We start from the raw sequence: 15,156 nt of genomic DNA on the forward strand, positions 1-15,156 counted from the left end.
AGCAGACAAAGACGCCCGTATCAAAGGTTCTGCAGCCCGGAGACCACCTTCCAAAGCCCGGCTGGACACTCGAGACCCGTTTTCTCCGCCTCTGGGGCCAAAGTCCGAAAGCGCTCCCACTGCAAACGAGACAAAGAGTCAGCAATGGAATTCCTCATGCCAGGCACATGAGAAGCCGTCACATGAGCATTGAGCGATAGACAAGTTAAAACTAGCTGCCGCAGAACTCGAATCACAGGAGGAGAAGACGCAGTCAAGCCGTTAATGGAGCACACCACTCCCATGTTGTCACAATTAAAACGGACTCTTTTATTACGAAACTCCTCCCTCCACAGGTACACCGCCACCAATATGGGAAACATCTCCAACAAAGCAATATTCTTAACGAGACCCAGCTGAATCCACTCGTCGGGCCACGCCGCCGCGCACCATTGGCCCTTGAAATACGCCCCAAAACCCACTCCACCTGACGCATCCGTAAACAGGTTCAACTCCTCGTTCAAAACTACCTCCTCCATGAGCAATGATCTTCCGTTATATTGCTCCAAAAACCTGTCCCACACCTCCAAATCCGCCCTATGATCACTAGTCAGTCGAACAAAATGGTGTGGGGCCTTCACTCCCGCTGTCGCACTCGCCAGACGCTGCGAAAAAACCCTTCCCATCGGAATGACCCGACAGGCAAAATTCAATTTACCAAGTAGCGACTGCACCTCTCGCAATGACAATTTCTTCACCCGTCTAGCTCGAGCCACCGCAACCCGCAACGCCTCAACCTTGTCGTCCGGTAAACGGAACTCCCAAGCCACTGAATCAATCACAATTCCCAAAAAAGACAGGCACGTACACGGCCCCTCCGTTTTCCCTGGAGCGAGCGGTACGCCAAAACGCTCAGCAACCCAGACCACAGCCCTAAGCAACCTCTCACAACAGCCTGAGTCACCCGGACCGATACACAAGAAGTCGTCCAGGTAATGGATCACCGAATCCAAACCCGACACATCCCGGACAACCCATTCGAGAAAAGAGCTGAACTCCTCAAACAACGCACACGAAACCGAACAACCCATAGGCAAACACCTATCAACAAAAAATTCCCCCTCCCAATAACAGCCCAACAACCGAACACTCTCTGGATGAACCGGGAGCAAACGAAACGCCGATTCGATATCCGTTTTTGCCAATAGTGCCCCCTTTCCACACCTCCGGACCAAATTCGCCGCCTCGTCAAACGACGTATACACCACCGAGCACAGTTCCGGATCAATGCCGTCATTCACCGACCTACCACGAGGGAAAGATAGGTGATGAATAAGCCTAAACTTATTTGGCTCTTTTTTTGGCACCACCCCCAGGGGTGAAACAACCAGATCCACAAACGGAGGATCCTTAAATGGCCCCGCCATCCGACCCAACTTCACTTCCTTAGATAACTTTTCCGACACCACCGCCCCATACAGGTCAGCTGACCTGAGATTCTTCCGCCCCCACGGTATTTCAAAAGGAGGATTGGGAATTCGAAAACCATCCGTAAAACCAGCCACCAATATTGCCGCCTTTTCACCATCCGGGTACCTACTTAGATAAGGGGCCATCGCGGTTATTCTCACTGGCGTCTCCCCCTTTGGAATTACCACTCTCAGCCCTTCCTTTCTGCTTCTTAAAGCATTTGGAAGCCCCATGCGAAGATCCACTGCAATGGGAGCACAGGTGCTTGAATTTGCAGTTTGATCCGAATTAGCATTGCCCATCATTAAATTGCCAGCAGAGACCCTGCTTCTGGGTACCCGACTGACCGCCTGCCCCTTGGCCGCCGCTTTGCACATTTGATGAGCTGGCCCCCCCCGGCCCCCCCACTGCCAAGAAAGGAATGGCCAAATTTAGACTGCGTCATGACCCTTAACCACAGACTTATGTCCTTCTGATCCCACCGAATCGTCGGACGAATCGCTTTTCTCTGCCTAAATTGCTCGTCGTAACGAAGTCAAGCCTGACCCCCGTATACCCTATATGCCTCCCCAATCGAATCCAAATAGCAAAAAAGAGGAGAACAATTCTCAGGCGCCTTTTCACCAATCACGCTGGCCAGGATTGCAAATGCCTGTAGCCAATTAGCAAACGTCTGTGGAATCAAACGCCATCTCCGCTTTTCCTCCTCCTCCTTTTTGCTATCGTCCTTCCTTCCCTTATCCAAATTGAACTTTACTAGCGGTAACAGGGAAAAAATCTCGACATACTCATCCTTCCATATCTTTCCCCGCACCTCCTTTTTTAAATGAGCTCCCAACGGGCCCTCAAAACATACGTAAACCTCCCCGTGGGCCCTATCATCTAAATGGACCCGACAGTCCTTCTCTTTTTCCGTCTGCACCGACACAGATACGGGGTCCGATTGGACCCCGGAAACCCCGATAGCCGCCCCCGACGAGCCAGCCCCTCGCTCCGCCGACCCTACCCAGGCAGCCAAAGGCGCCGACGGTTCCCTAACTCCCTCCATCCGCGCTACCAAATCCCACATGGATGCTAACACGTCCCCAAGCCCCCCAATCGGTGACGGGCCCTGGTCTCCCACTACTCGCCCCCCCGCCCCGGGCCGGCCCCCCACTCCGCACCCGACCGCAGGAGACCTTACTAAAGGTGATGACAGACAGGACACAGAAGCATACTCACCGGGCTGCGAGGACGCTGTGTCTCCTCCAGCCGCCACTCCCGAATCCCGCTGATCATCATGGCTGGAGCTGCGTGGAAGACCTTCTGACCCCAGAGGTCCGATACTTGCGGAGGCAGGCTCTCTTGACCCGGCCGCACTCCCGGGCCACTCTCTTCTCGAATCTTCCACATTCCGACCCCCGCCGAGGCCAGCAGGATGCACAGGCTCAAGGGCTGCCGCCTGTGGCCACCCACTGCCCGCACCCCTCACCACTTGTCTTCGGCTCCGACCACCGTCTTCTTCCCCCTCCGCCGGTCCAGTCAAGGGGCCCGCCGCGCAGGGTGCATCAGCCCGCCCCGTCTGCTGGGGGCTGCCGCCCGAAACTCCCCCCGCTCTCGTCCCCGTCAGACTGCGGCACGTTGCAGGGGCAGGCCGCCCGACTCCACCGCGGCCTGCCGTGACGTCAGCCATCAGCGCCGTCCTGATGCGCGCAGGACCCGCCTCCCGACGAGGCCTAGGAGAAGGCCTGCCGACCGCCGCTGCACCCGGGCCGGCCCGTGGATTCCTCCCGGCCCTGGGCCTACCAGCGCGCTTACTGGCAGGCACCCTGGCCGGAGGGTCCCGAGAGGGGCTCCGACGCCGGCGCTGGGTGCTCGGTGCGGAACCCGGTGACAGGCGCTCAGGTGGCCGAATCCTCCTCCTCGTCCGGGGAGAATCTGCCGCAGCGGCAGCACCGCCACCTCCCCCGATAATACCGGCCACCTGCTGCTCCAGCCACCCCACGGGCTGCGCCTCAGCTGCCGCCCGCAGCCTCTCAAGGACCGATTGGATGGACGCCATCAGGGTCTTCTGCAGGACAATCGCTCCTGCCTCCAGAGCGGGAACTGAGGTAACCACCCCTCAGCCACTAAATATATATACCCCTCTAACCCCCATCCTCCACCCCCTGGGATTATTAACCCCTTCCCACCAACCCTCCGTCATGAAGGGCCTCCACTTAGCCGCTGTGGGGTGGGGGTTGCGCGGCTCGCTCCACCCTTGTCTTTAGTTATGTGCTTAACTGTATTCCATTTTCAGAAACTTTATGTAATAAAAAAATCACCAGAAGATTTATGCTTTGCACTATTGGATTCCGAGGCATATTTAGGTGGGATAGCCGGCAGGGGGGCGCAGTCAGGCCACCTAATGTGGTGGTTCAAAGTATCTTCCCCAACTGCTGCATTTTGATGTCGCCGAACTGGGAGACAGCCGGCTCACAGAACTTACAGCGTGACAGCACCCAGTGAACAATTGTACTTGCGTCTTTCACACCCAAGTACAATTGAAGCTGTGACCGCTGAGTCTCAGTGACATCAGCAGCATGATCAGGTCATATGATCACACTGCTGACATCACTCACTGGCACGCAGAAGTGCGAAGAACATTGGTGGTAAGTGCTGAAGACACCGAAGATTACATGTAACCCGGGAGATTAATGGTGGAGATTTACTCTGGTGGGGGAGATTTACTGTGGTGGGAGAGATTTATTATGTGTGGGAGGAGATTTAGGCTGTGTGCCCACGTTGCGCTTTTTAAGCGTTTCCGCAGCATTTGTTTCGGCTCAGACGCTGCAGAAACGCTTAAAAGATGCTTCAAATTAATTTGCATGCGATTTTGGCTTTTTGTGCCAATGCATGCGTTTTTAACCGCTCAGGAATCGCTTAGCAGCTAAAAACGCAACATGCTCATTAATTTCCGCATTGCTGAGCGTTTTTAGCCATCCCTAATGTTCCCAGAAAACGAGTGTCAAGAATCGCGCGGAAAAAAGACGCGCGTTTTCTGGGAAGGGGATCAGTTTCCTGAGCGTTTAAAAACACTAGCGTGGGCACATAGCCTTAATGTATGTAGAGGGATTTACTTTAGTAGAGGAGATTTTCTGTGTGTGGGGGTTAGATTTACTGTGTGGGGATTTACTGTGTGTGGTGGGGAGATTTAATGTAATGAGAAAAGATTTGAGGACACAAGTTTGGGGAACAAGGAAGGGACAGGTGCAGACACAATATGGGGAGTGGGAGAAATTTAAAAACAATATGAGAAGAAAGGGGAGTAAAGGGGGGCATGTATGAGGAAACAGTATTGGGGATTAGTGCAGACACAGTATGATGAGTGGGGTAATGGGTGCAGACACAGTATAGTAAGTGGGGTGATGTGGACACAGTATGATGAGTGGGTTGGTGGATGTGAACGCAGTATGATGAGTGAGGGGTGGGTGCAGACAGTATGATGAATGGGGTGGGTGCGCACACAACAAGATGAACGAGGGGGTGGGTGTGGACACAGCATGAAGAGTGCAGGGAAAATGTATGCAGACACAGTATGTGGAGGGAGGGTGATGGGATGGGTGCGGATACAGTATGAGGAGTTGGGGGGGATTCGTGAGGAGGCAGTATGAAGAGTGAGAGGGTAAATGTATAAGGAGGGAGGGGGAACTGTGTGAGAAGTATGGAGGGAGAAAAGTAAGTGGGCACAAAATAAAGTAGTGGGGTGGGTTAGCATGGGGGGACATTGTAAGGGCACAGTCAGGAAGGGATAGTAAGCCAAGGAGGGGGAGTGTGGTCAGGAGTCACAGTATAGAGACTGTGTCCTATAGGGGACAAAGTGTGAAAGGATAGTGTGAAGATGGGTCCCTGTATGAAGAGGAGAGGGCAGTGTGGCGAGCACAGTCCATAAGCTGGACACTGTGGGGGTCCTATTTTGTGCAGGGAATATAGTGAGGGGCAATTATTTATTCAAGAGCTCAACGTAGGGCAACGTAGGGCAGATATTTTTATCCAGGAGCATTGTAACACTGCTATCTTTAAGGGCATCATGTCAGGATATGCTGCCAAAGGCCGGAAAAGATGGACATCTGCAGAGATGCACTGCATCTGGACAAGATGAAGAAGAAAAGAAAGAGAACGACTTCAGAGACAATGTCATCTAAGGTACCTGGATGTAAATGTTTTTTAACTTACTGACTTGTCAGAAGTATTAAAGGGGTTTTCCAAGTTTGTGATGAGTCTGCAGTCATTCTATGTGATTGCAGACTTCTGAATTCTCACAGTTTGCACTACGCACTGTCAGAATTCTCTCGTGCTGGCGATTTGCATACAAGCGGTCATGTGCCAACTAGACATGTGTGGCCTCACTCACTGGAAATGAATTGAGCAAGGCCAGACATGTCTAGCCGGAATGTGGCCAGAAGCATACAAATCACTTACTTGTGCAAGGGAGAATCCTAAAAGTGTGCAGTGCATGCGCTGTGAGAATTCAGAAGCCTCCAGTCACATAGTGTTTCTCCATACTTTCATCTCCAACCTGGATGAGTCATTTAATTATAAAATGAATCCCAATAGTATGCCAATCCTAATAGAGAAACCTGAATTCTTGCCCCAGGTCCCAGAAAACCTAGATACACCTCTGATTTGATTGTTAGGCTATGTTCATGCCATGTTCTTGTCACCCAGTTCTGCCTGCTTTTTACTGCTGTGTACTGCTAATGTAACCGGTATACGGTTTAGTGTGGGTATACCACACAACTGTAACGTGCTGCCTAGTTCTTTTTAGAGTCCGCAAAAAATAAATAAAAAAGGATGTATGAAAACAGCCATATACTATGTGTCCAGGTACTATTGTGGCGCCCCTGAGGCTCAGTCGCCACAGAGGTACTGCACCTCCTCCTGAGGTGTGGTGCCCCACCATCCAGGTAAGTTGGAGGCTCCTGACCACGCTCCAACACTCGCACCCCACACAACAGAGTAGTTCAGCAAAGCCACATTGCGGATCCTTGCTTAGAGAGTAGCAGAGCACCTTTGGAGGTTCCCTGCTTGGAACACGAAACGTGCTGGGAGGTGGGTGGAGTTGATAATGCATAAAAGAACGGGAATGTTTAGGATTACAGGTCAGTCTGAGAGAGGAAGCCACTCAGAGAGGAGTGAGGAAAGAAGATCCCGGAGAGAGGGATGGAGGAAGGAGGTGCTGCAGCAGACCTCAGTGACCTGAGTCTGCTGGCACGGGAAAGGAAAGAAGGAGAAAGACATTGAACTGAAACCTGATCTTCCATAAGAGAGAGAGATTAGTACTGAACAAAGGAGAAAAAGGGAACAGAGAGGACGTGGGTTAGGAGAGAACCCTGCCTAGAAGTTCTAAGCGCAAGGCCGGGGCCCGGTCCCCCGAGGTTGTATGGATGCTAATGGTCCTGCAGCAGACACCGGTGGAGTAGTGGGCTGTAAATGCACTACTCCCATCTAAGACTTGGGGGCACAACAGCAACTTGGATAGAGAGCCGGGACTCAGGAGTAAGGAGTCCCCGAAGCAGGCTACAGCTGTCTGCCGTACAAGTAGAGTTCTTGGGAACATCTGTCAGGAGGCACTCCAGTGTAACTCAGTACTAGGAGTACTTCACACTTAAAGGCGCTATAGAGGAGACGTTCAGAAAGGCACATGTTTGCGGAGTGTTGGAAGGGAGCATTCCATCTTGCCTGGAGGTTGACTGAGTCCCTGACCCAGAGGACACGGCACGGAGGCAGGCACCTGTGTGTACTACAGACTGTGAGTAAAGCTTTGGAACTACAAGCCCTGGTGTCCTCCATTCATTCTTGCGGCAACGCACCCGGCACCGCTACATCTGGGTACCAGCTTCTACACAGATTGTGCCTCTCCTCTAATTCCACATCTACACTGCCCTGGGGCTACAGCTTCACCTGTGGGGAGCTTCACCATCTTGGCTGCAACACAACACCAGCCCCAGAGGATCTGCAAGCAGCGTCAGCTTAACACCTCACTTGCCGAACACCACAGGTGGCGTCACGAACTATTAATTTAACTACATTCCACCACCATTCAACTTCCCCTAATACTTGGGCGCCCATGGCCATGGACCGGGTCACCACTGCTGTGACGCATCCCGCTGACACCGGCCTGGTACCGAGTACCCCACGGCCCTGGGAGGGCGACCCACTATCTGTAAAAAAAAAAACTAATGACACGTACGAGGAAAACAGAATGGTGCCAAAGAAGTGGTCTTCGGAGGAAGTGTTCTGAAACCAATTTAAGCATGCATTCACCTGATGTGTTTTGTATCATTTCAAAGGTATCAAAATTGTGGTAAATCACAAGGTACAGAACTCATGGCTGACAAGACCCCTATCAAATTAATCCAGAAGTGAGTGAGAACTGAGGTTGTCAAAAAAATGTCCTAAAGGAAGATCTCCGCAGCTTCACACCTCAAGCACATGGAAATTAATTTTAATCCACAAGTATATTTGCATTTAAAGCACAACTATTCAAGAATATAAATACCTTGTAGGGCTTCTGCCCGTAGCTGAATGCTTCCCACATGGTAACACCATAGCTCCATACATCACTTCGGCTGGAAAACTTTCTAAAATTTATGCACTCTGGGGCATACCATTTTAAAGGCCACTTGCCACCTTGTCGAGCCTGCAAAAATATGCAAAAAAAGTGATGAATATAGCATGTAACTTCAGCTTATTAATGCCCATCTGCAAACACTTGTAGAGTATGTTTCAATAAGCAGAAAACTCAGTTGAAATTTCAAGAGTTTGAATATTTACACCCAACAAAGTTGCAAAATGCTTTTGGCTGAGGGCCTAATTATCAGGGAATAAGTAATTCTGGTAAACGCTCATTACTGGCCTCTCCGAGGTTAGCAATCATCAGAAGAATCAGCAAAACAACTGTCTATTTGGGGCAAAGATTAGCACTGTAGTCTTAAAAGTCATAGTTATCGGCAGATAATCCACCAATGCACAGAAAACGTCATTAAAAGAAAACTTAAAACAATGAATAAAAAGGAACCACTGATCAGATTCCTTTAAGAAAGGTATTGATTTAATCAGTGGAATTTATGGCTATGCCACTACTTTAGAAAGATAAATCCTGCTGACAGGTTCTCTTTAACTTGAAACATCATTAATATTATAAAATAATGTGGATGTGGTCTCATTGTTTGTTAAGCTTAGAATGTAAAGTATTAGAAGGAATGCATCAAAGAGATTGCACCGCAATCTTGACACGTCCCATAAAAGCTGACACCTAATAAAATATGGTAAAACTGAGCAGTAAGATTAATTCATGGACACAATTTTATATCAGATAAGTTTCCAAGTAGATTTGCAACTAGAAATGACATCTTTAAACTTCTCCTGTCGACATTAGTGGTCTATATTATTTCTGTCTACAATTTTCCTGCACAAGCCAAGGAGCCGTAATAGAGCATACAGGCAACATGACAAGACAGAGGGTGGGAGTCAAAGGGGTTATGAAAAGGTCAGAGTTAAATACATTGTTTGGTGGTAGACATGCCAGGGATTTGATTGGTCAGGGGGATGGAAGGGGGTTGGGTTATAGGGGACAAGATAAGGTGAGGGATGAGCAGGTACCTCATCTTGGATCCAGCAGAAATTGTAAGCCAGCAGCAGACAGGAACCATGCCGTCTGCAGTTTATGGCCCCCAGTTCATGCAGGATCATCAGTGTCCAGGAACAGTGACAGTACCCTCCAACCTCTCAACACACAGTTAAAGAGTCCAACGGAATTCTATAATATATGCAACTGTAGTCACAGGAACATCAAGCTGCTTGGAGATGGTCTCAGAACTTTTACCTTTAACATGTTTGTCTATAATTTTCTTTCTAATCTCCTGAGACAACCCTTTCCTTCGCTTCCTCTGGTTCATGTTGAGTGTGATGCACACCATGTCACCAAACAGCACAGTGAGTATCTGTAGCCCTCTATACAGGCCCACTCACTGATTCCAAGATTGTAGACACCTGTGATGCTAATTAGTGGACACACCGTGATGTAACATGTCCCTTTTGTCACATTATTTTCAGGGGTACCATCATTTCTGTTCAGGCCTATTTCATGAGTTTTCTTTTTAATTCTATGGAAGCATGGTTGAAAAGCAATGTCTGACTTTCATTTGTTCATTTTCATAATTTTTTTAATTTATTTATTATTACTTCTGTCAGATTCGAGTTATTTCTGTGACCATTGTGGGTTTTTCTGTCATTAAGCGAGGGGTACCAACAATTTTGACCACGTTTGTATGGAGCACTGTGGGGACTATAATCCCATAGAGATACCATACTATATGAGAACACTAATGGGCTTCATGTGGAGCAATATTTCTGTGTGGACACATTTAAAGTACTGGGAAAGGTTAGAGTGCTTGCTTGGTGTAAAATAAACTCTCATATTTTTCAAAGTTGGGAGGTATGTATCAGGTCATGGCCAAGACAAAGGGCAGCCAGGGAAGTCCGCCTATGGCGCTACCCCTTGCCTCTCCAAGGTGGGCACACTTTTGGGAGAAAAAGTGATATGGCTGAATGCCTTTGGCCACACAGCATCTTCCTACGGCAGCAGACATTAAGCACAGTGACGGGCATACAGGGGAGCAGTTACTGACACCACACCCCTCTCTCTGCGTGCGCACTGGCCAGAGAAGTTTCCTCAATTATATTCATGTCTGTATCATCTCATGCCATCAAAGAAGTGTCCTTTAACTATTTTCCAACGCTAGATTAACAGAGATATTGCAAGTAACACTTTAACTATAACCTTGTTACATCGCTCCGCCATACTCACCCGGCCTCCGCTCCCATGCTGCAGTCGGCCTCCGCTCCCACGCCGCAGCCTCTCTCCACCCGACGGCCGCGGCGGTCACCTGAGACGGGCTCACGACCGATGCCCTCCCTGCATGCTATGCACATGCGCCATAGGCCCCGCCTCTTTCCATGCTCCGGCTGTGCCCTGACCCGGAAGCACCTTTTGACCAATGGCTCATCAGACGGGGCCATATCAGGCCGCTTCCCCCTGAGGGAGGCACCTGATCGTTGTGTTTCCTAGCACTCTGGCCTCGCTTCATCGTGTGCTCTCTGCTTCTGCAGTTCCGTTCTCGGCTGCTCTCTGCAGCAGCCTCTTAATCCTGCTACCCGTGTTCCTGGTTCTCTTCTGCAGTTCTGCCTCCTGTGTTCCTGTTGTCCTGCTCCAGTCCTGTCTCCAGTGTTCCTGCCATCCTACTCCAGTCCTGTCTCCAGTGTTCCTGCCGTCCTACTCCAGTCCTGCCTTCAGTGTTCCTGCCGTCCTACTCCAGTCCTGTCTCCAGTGTTCCTACTCCTGTCATTCTTTACTCCAGTCTCACAGTCCTACTCCGGTCCATCCTTAGCCGCCCCTCTCGGTACCGGCTACCGTGGTACTCGAACCCCTGGGCCTGCTCCTAACGGTCCCTGTATAGGGGTCGGTTCTACCTGGCAGCTCGCCCGGGGCCCCTGGGTGCCACGGTCCAGAAAAAATAAACAGGATTTCATTCCTGCCTTAGGATATCTTTTACCCTACTGTATCTCTTACAGTATACTCTAAAGAAACAAAAAGACCTTTCTGATGAAGGTCCGTTGTTGGACCAAAAGCGTTCATATGATATGAGTCTATTTTTGTCTGGATGCACAACAAAGAAAAAATTGCTTCTCCGATTTTGAGTGCCAAGTAATTTTGTATATTTCCCAAGTTTAAACCATTGGTCTCCTCACATTAGCATGGCAGTTGAGAATGGCAGGTGGGATTAGTACAGTTTCATTAAATTAGTGATGTGTACAAAGTAAACATTGGCCGTCCAATTGAAATTGAACAATGTCTGTGGCCGACCAAAGTGTGAAAGTAAGTAAACAGTGTCCTACAAGCTCAATGCTCTGGCAATGTCTTAGGTAAACTATTCCCAACCAATTCACTTCCCCCCATTCTTATATTTATAATTGTGCAATTTTTCATGAAGTAATGTGGACTTTTTTGAACAGAACAGTCACTATTTTTCCAGATATAAAAATCTTTTTCCACTAAATAATTTGATCAAATTGCCCTTTTTCAAAAAATGGTTTTATGGTTTAACAGATGTCTTGCAATGGTGACCTGTGTTTATGCTTCTATGGTGAAAGGAAAGCTGAACTTAGGGATCCTGAAAAAGCTAAAAACGCAGCAAAACCTGCTGTTTGTAAGCAATTTCTTTACTGCCAAGAAAGCTTGTTTTGCCTGCAGAAAAAAACACAGAAAAAATGCAACATGTGACTTTTCCTCAAATAAAATTTTAATGTGACCAAAGCCTTACATGAATGATAGCAGGATATGAATTCTCTGGTAATGGGCTCTATAAAAGGTATTGTCCTGCACACAAGATACTTCTCTAGGTGCCCTTAAAGGGATTGTGTTGAAATACTATTAATCTAACACAGAATAAATTTAAAGCTGGTTATTCCCTCAGCCTATTATTAAAATTGTTGAGGGACCCCACACCATTCTTTTCTTTAATTAATTAATTTATTTATTAATTAAATACAAGTACTGTAAACTAGACAAGCAAAGCAATGATTATATATCTCACTCACATATTTCTATCCGCAGTGGCAAAAATAAGTATTTGATACACTGCCGATTTTGCAAGTTTTCCCACCTACAAAGAATGGAGAGGTCTGTAATTTTTATCATAGGTACACTTCAACTGTGAGACAGAATCGTTAAAAAAAAAAACAGAAAATCACATAGTATCAATGTGTTCAGATCTTCTCCAGCTCTTTCAGGTTTCGGGGCTGTTGTAAGGGGGTTACAAGGACAGTATTATTCCCCTATACTCGTCCTGGTAAACTGTTGGTTAATGTTTTACCATGTATATAATATTTTATACCTGATTGCTGCTATATGTACAGTAGTATTCAGGGAGAGTGCAGTATCTAAGTTAGTCCTCTAGATGGGGGCACATTAGTATTGTAAAGAATTAACATAGGAGGAGTCTGCAGTGGGTAAGCTAGAAACATTTCCTGATTGTAGTCAGTAGGGCCAGGGAGCCCAAACAGTCCTGATGGGCTTTAGAGCCTGGGACACCACAGTGACCCCACAACATTCAAGTTAGGAGCCCAGTGTGTCCATGGCCTGATAGCGGCCGAAGGTTGCAGCAGGAAAACAATGCAGGGCAGCACCAGGATGTGGTAGCTTACTACATGGGCAGACACCCTTATGTCTGGGGTGAGATGGACAGGGGAACTCCTAAAGTTAGTAATGCTGGACAAGAAAGATGCTGCAGTACCGAATGGATCGTTATGTCCCGGGGACATCCTGGGAGGGAAGAGGGAAGGTGAAGGGAAAGCGAAGGATGCATACTGTGTTGAACCTTATGATATGGCTGTAACTGAAATGGACATACTGTGTAAAGATGCAAGTAAATTCTTTATTATGGAGTTGGAACTGGACTCTGTCTCTTTATGCATAAACAATGCCAGCAGCAGAACTTCAGCAGACCAGATGGGACCCAGATGGTGCAGAAGGTGTAACTAAAGGTACGCTGCAAAGGGGACATTGTATGCATGTGGCGGAAGACCAGGGCGTGATTGAGCAGTCTATGTCCTGGCTCCCCTCACATTGTTACTGGGCAACATTGAGCTTCAGCTCCTGCCAAACATTTTCTATTGGGTTCAGGTTTGGAGACTGGCTAGGTCACTCCAGGACCTTGAAATGCTTCTTACGGAGCCACTCTTTCGTTGCCCTGGCTGTGTGTTTTGGATCATTGTCATGAAAGAAGCCTCAGCCCCGACCAATCTTCAATGCTCTTACTGAGGGCAGAAGGCTTTTAGCCAAAATCTCGCAATACATGACCTTGTCGATCATATCTTCAATACGGTGCAGTCATCTTGTCCCCTTTGCAGAAAAATACCACCAAAATATGATGTTTCTCTCACCACGTTTCACAGTTGGGACAATGTTCTTGGGACTGTACTCATCCTTCATCCTACTCCAAAATCTCGCTATACATGACCTCGTCGATCATATCTTCAATACGGTGCAGTCATCCTGTCCCCTTTGCAGAAAAATACCACCAAAATATGATGTTTGTTCCAACTGTGAAACGTGGTGAGAGAATGTTCTTGAGATTGCACTCATCCTTTCTACACCAAACACAGCGAGAAGGATTGTTATCAAAAAGTTCTATTTTAGTCTCATCTGACCACATGACCTTCTCCCATGCCTCCTCTGGATCATCCAGATGGTCATTGATGAATTTCAAACTGGCCTCTACATGTGCAGGTGTGAAAAAGGGGACCTTGTGTGCCCTGCAGGATTTTGATCCATGATGATGCAGTGTGTTACTAAGGGTAGTGTTTGAGATTGTGGTCACAGCTCGCTTCAGGTCATTGACCAGGTCCTCCCGTGTAGTTCTGGGCTCATTCCTGACCTTTCTCAGAATCATACTTACCCCATGAGGTGATATCAATGTTTTGTTAACTTATTATGGCCTTCTCCTGCTTTGTGGGCCTCCACCATTTTAATTTTCATAGTGATAGTATCACGGGGTTACCATGACAAAAAGGGGCCAGAAGACCACAGTGTCTGTTTTCACAAATTCCTGCACTGGTTAGAAGTTATCTTATTAAACAGTGCAGGTTTTTTTCCTTGCTAGCTGTGCAAAGGTTAATATGTTCAGTTGAAGCTCCTGGAGCTTTCCTACTTGGATTTTCTCAGCTGTGCAGTGTTGACCACTCCACACTCGCACTTATTTATTGCCAGTGTTATTTCTTGCTGCTTGGATCTGGAGTTGGATGTGTAGTTTTTGGTTGGAGTTGGCATTTGGAGATTTGTTCAGTAGATTGTTGCTTGGAGTTTTGTTTGTGTGCACATCCACATTATCTCCTATTTGGTTTCCCCTTCCTTTAACTCATGATAAGTAGAGTTGAGCGACTTTTGGTATTTTAGGGTCGCGTTTCGTTTCGTGAAACCCGACTTTTCCAAAAGTCGGGTCGAGCAAGATCGTCCGATTATAGGGAAAAGTCGGGGTCGTCCCGAAACACGAAACCCAATGTAAGTCAATGGGGAATAAAAGTCGGCAGTGAGAGGAGGACAGGAAACACACCTACAGTGCCCATTTGAATGCCAAAAGCATCAATTCTTCTTACTTAAGCTTGTCAACCTTAATTAACTTCATAATACAAGTTACGCACTGAAAAATGGGGGTTATTTGGCTAAATTTGTGGGGGGGGAGGGCTGGCTGCAGGTTTTCATGTGCCCTGGGCGAAAGAGCGCCCCTTTAACACATACCACAACTCATCATGCTCCGATACGGCAGAGAAATAGCGGTATAGTACAATGAAAAATACCTCACTTTTTACATCTCATGACGAGGCCCATCTATTTCTCCATACAAAATCATTGGTCCCATATAATGTTCGAAACAGTATATGATGAGCTCCACATAATGCTACAGTATATGTAGGTCCCCATGGATGAAGCTCCACTGTCTTATGGGCCCAAATAATGCTCCAAACATAATGGGCCCCATTTCTACTGCTCTAGTGTATAATGGTCCCTGTAAATGCTGCTCCAGTGTCTGATGTCCACCTTTGGAATGTTCCAGTGTATGGTGGGCCCCATCTATCATTCTCCAGAGTATAGTGCTCCCCAAAAATTGCTGTCCCAACATTGAAAAC

At 47.9% G+C, this 15,156-nt stretch overlaps 1 protein-coding gene across 2 annotated transcripts in view; it reads right to left on the reverse strand.

Annotated features, from left to right (window-relative positions):
* Positions 1-15,156, reverse strand: part of ZAP70 (zeta chain of T cell receptor associated protein kinase 70) — a 258,830-nt gene that overhangs the window by 45,589 nt on the left and 198,085 nt on the right. For both annotated transcript variants that reach the window (XM_073544114.1, XM_073544107.1), the window contains one exon: positions 7,970-8,110. In XM_073544114.1, coding sequence (XP_073400215.1) covers positions 7,970-8,110 — 141 coding nt within the window. The remainder of the gene's footprint in view (positions 1-7,969; positions 8,111-15,156) is intronic.

This window comes from Dendrobates tinctorius, unplaced genomic scaffold (genome assembly GCF_039654945.1).
Source record: "Dendrobates tinctorius isolate UK_male_01 unplaced genomic scaffold, ASM3965494v1 ptg000011l, whole genome shotgun sequence".
NCBI classification, from domain to species: Eukaryota; Metazoa; Chordata; class Amphibia; order Anura; family Dendrobatidae; genus Dendrobates; species Dendrobates tinctorius.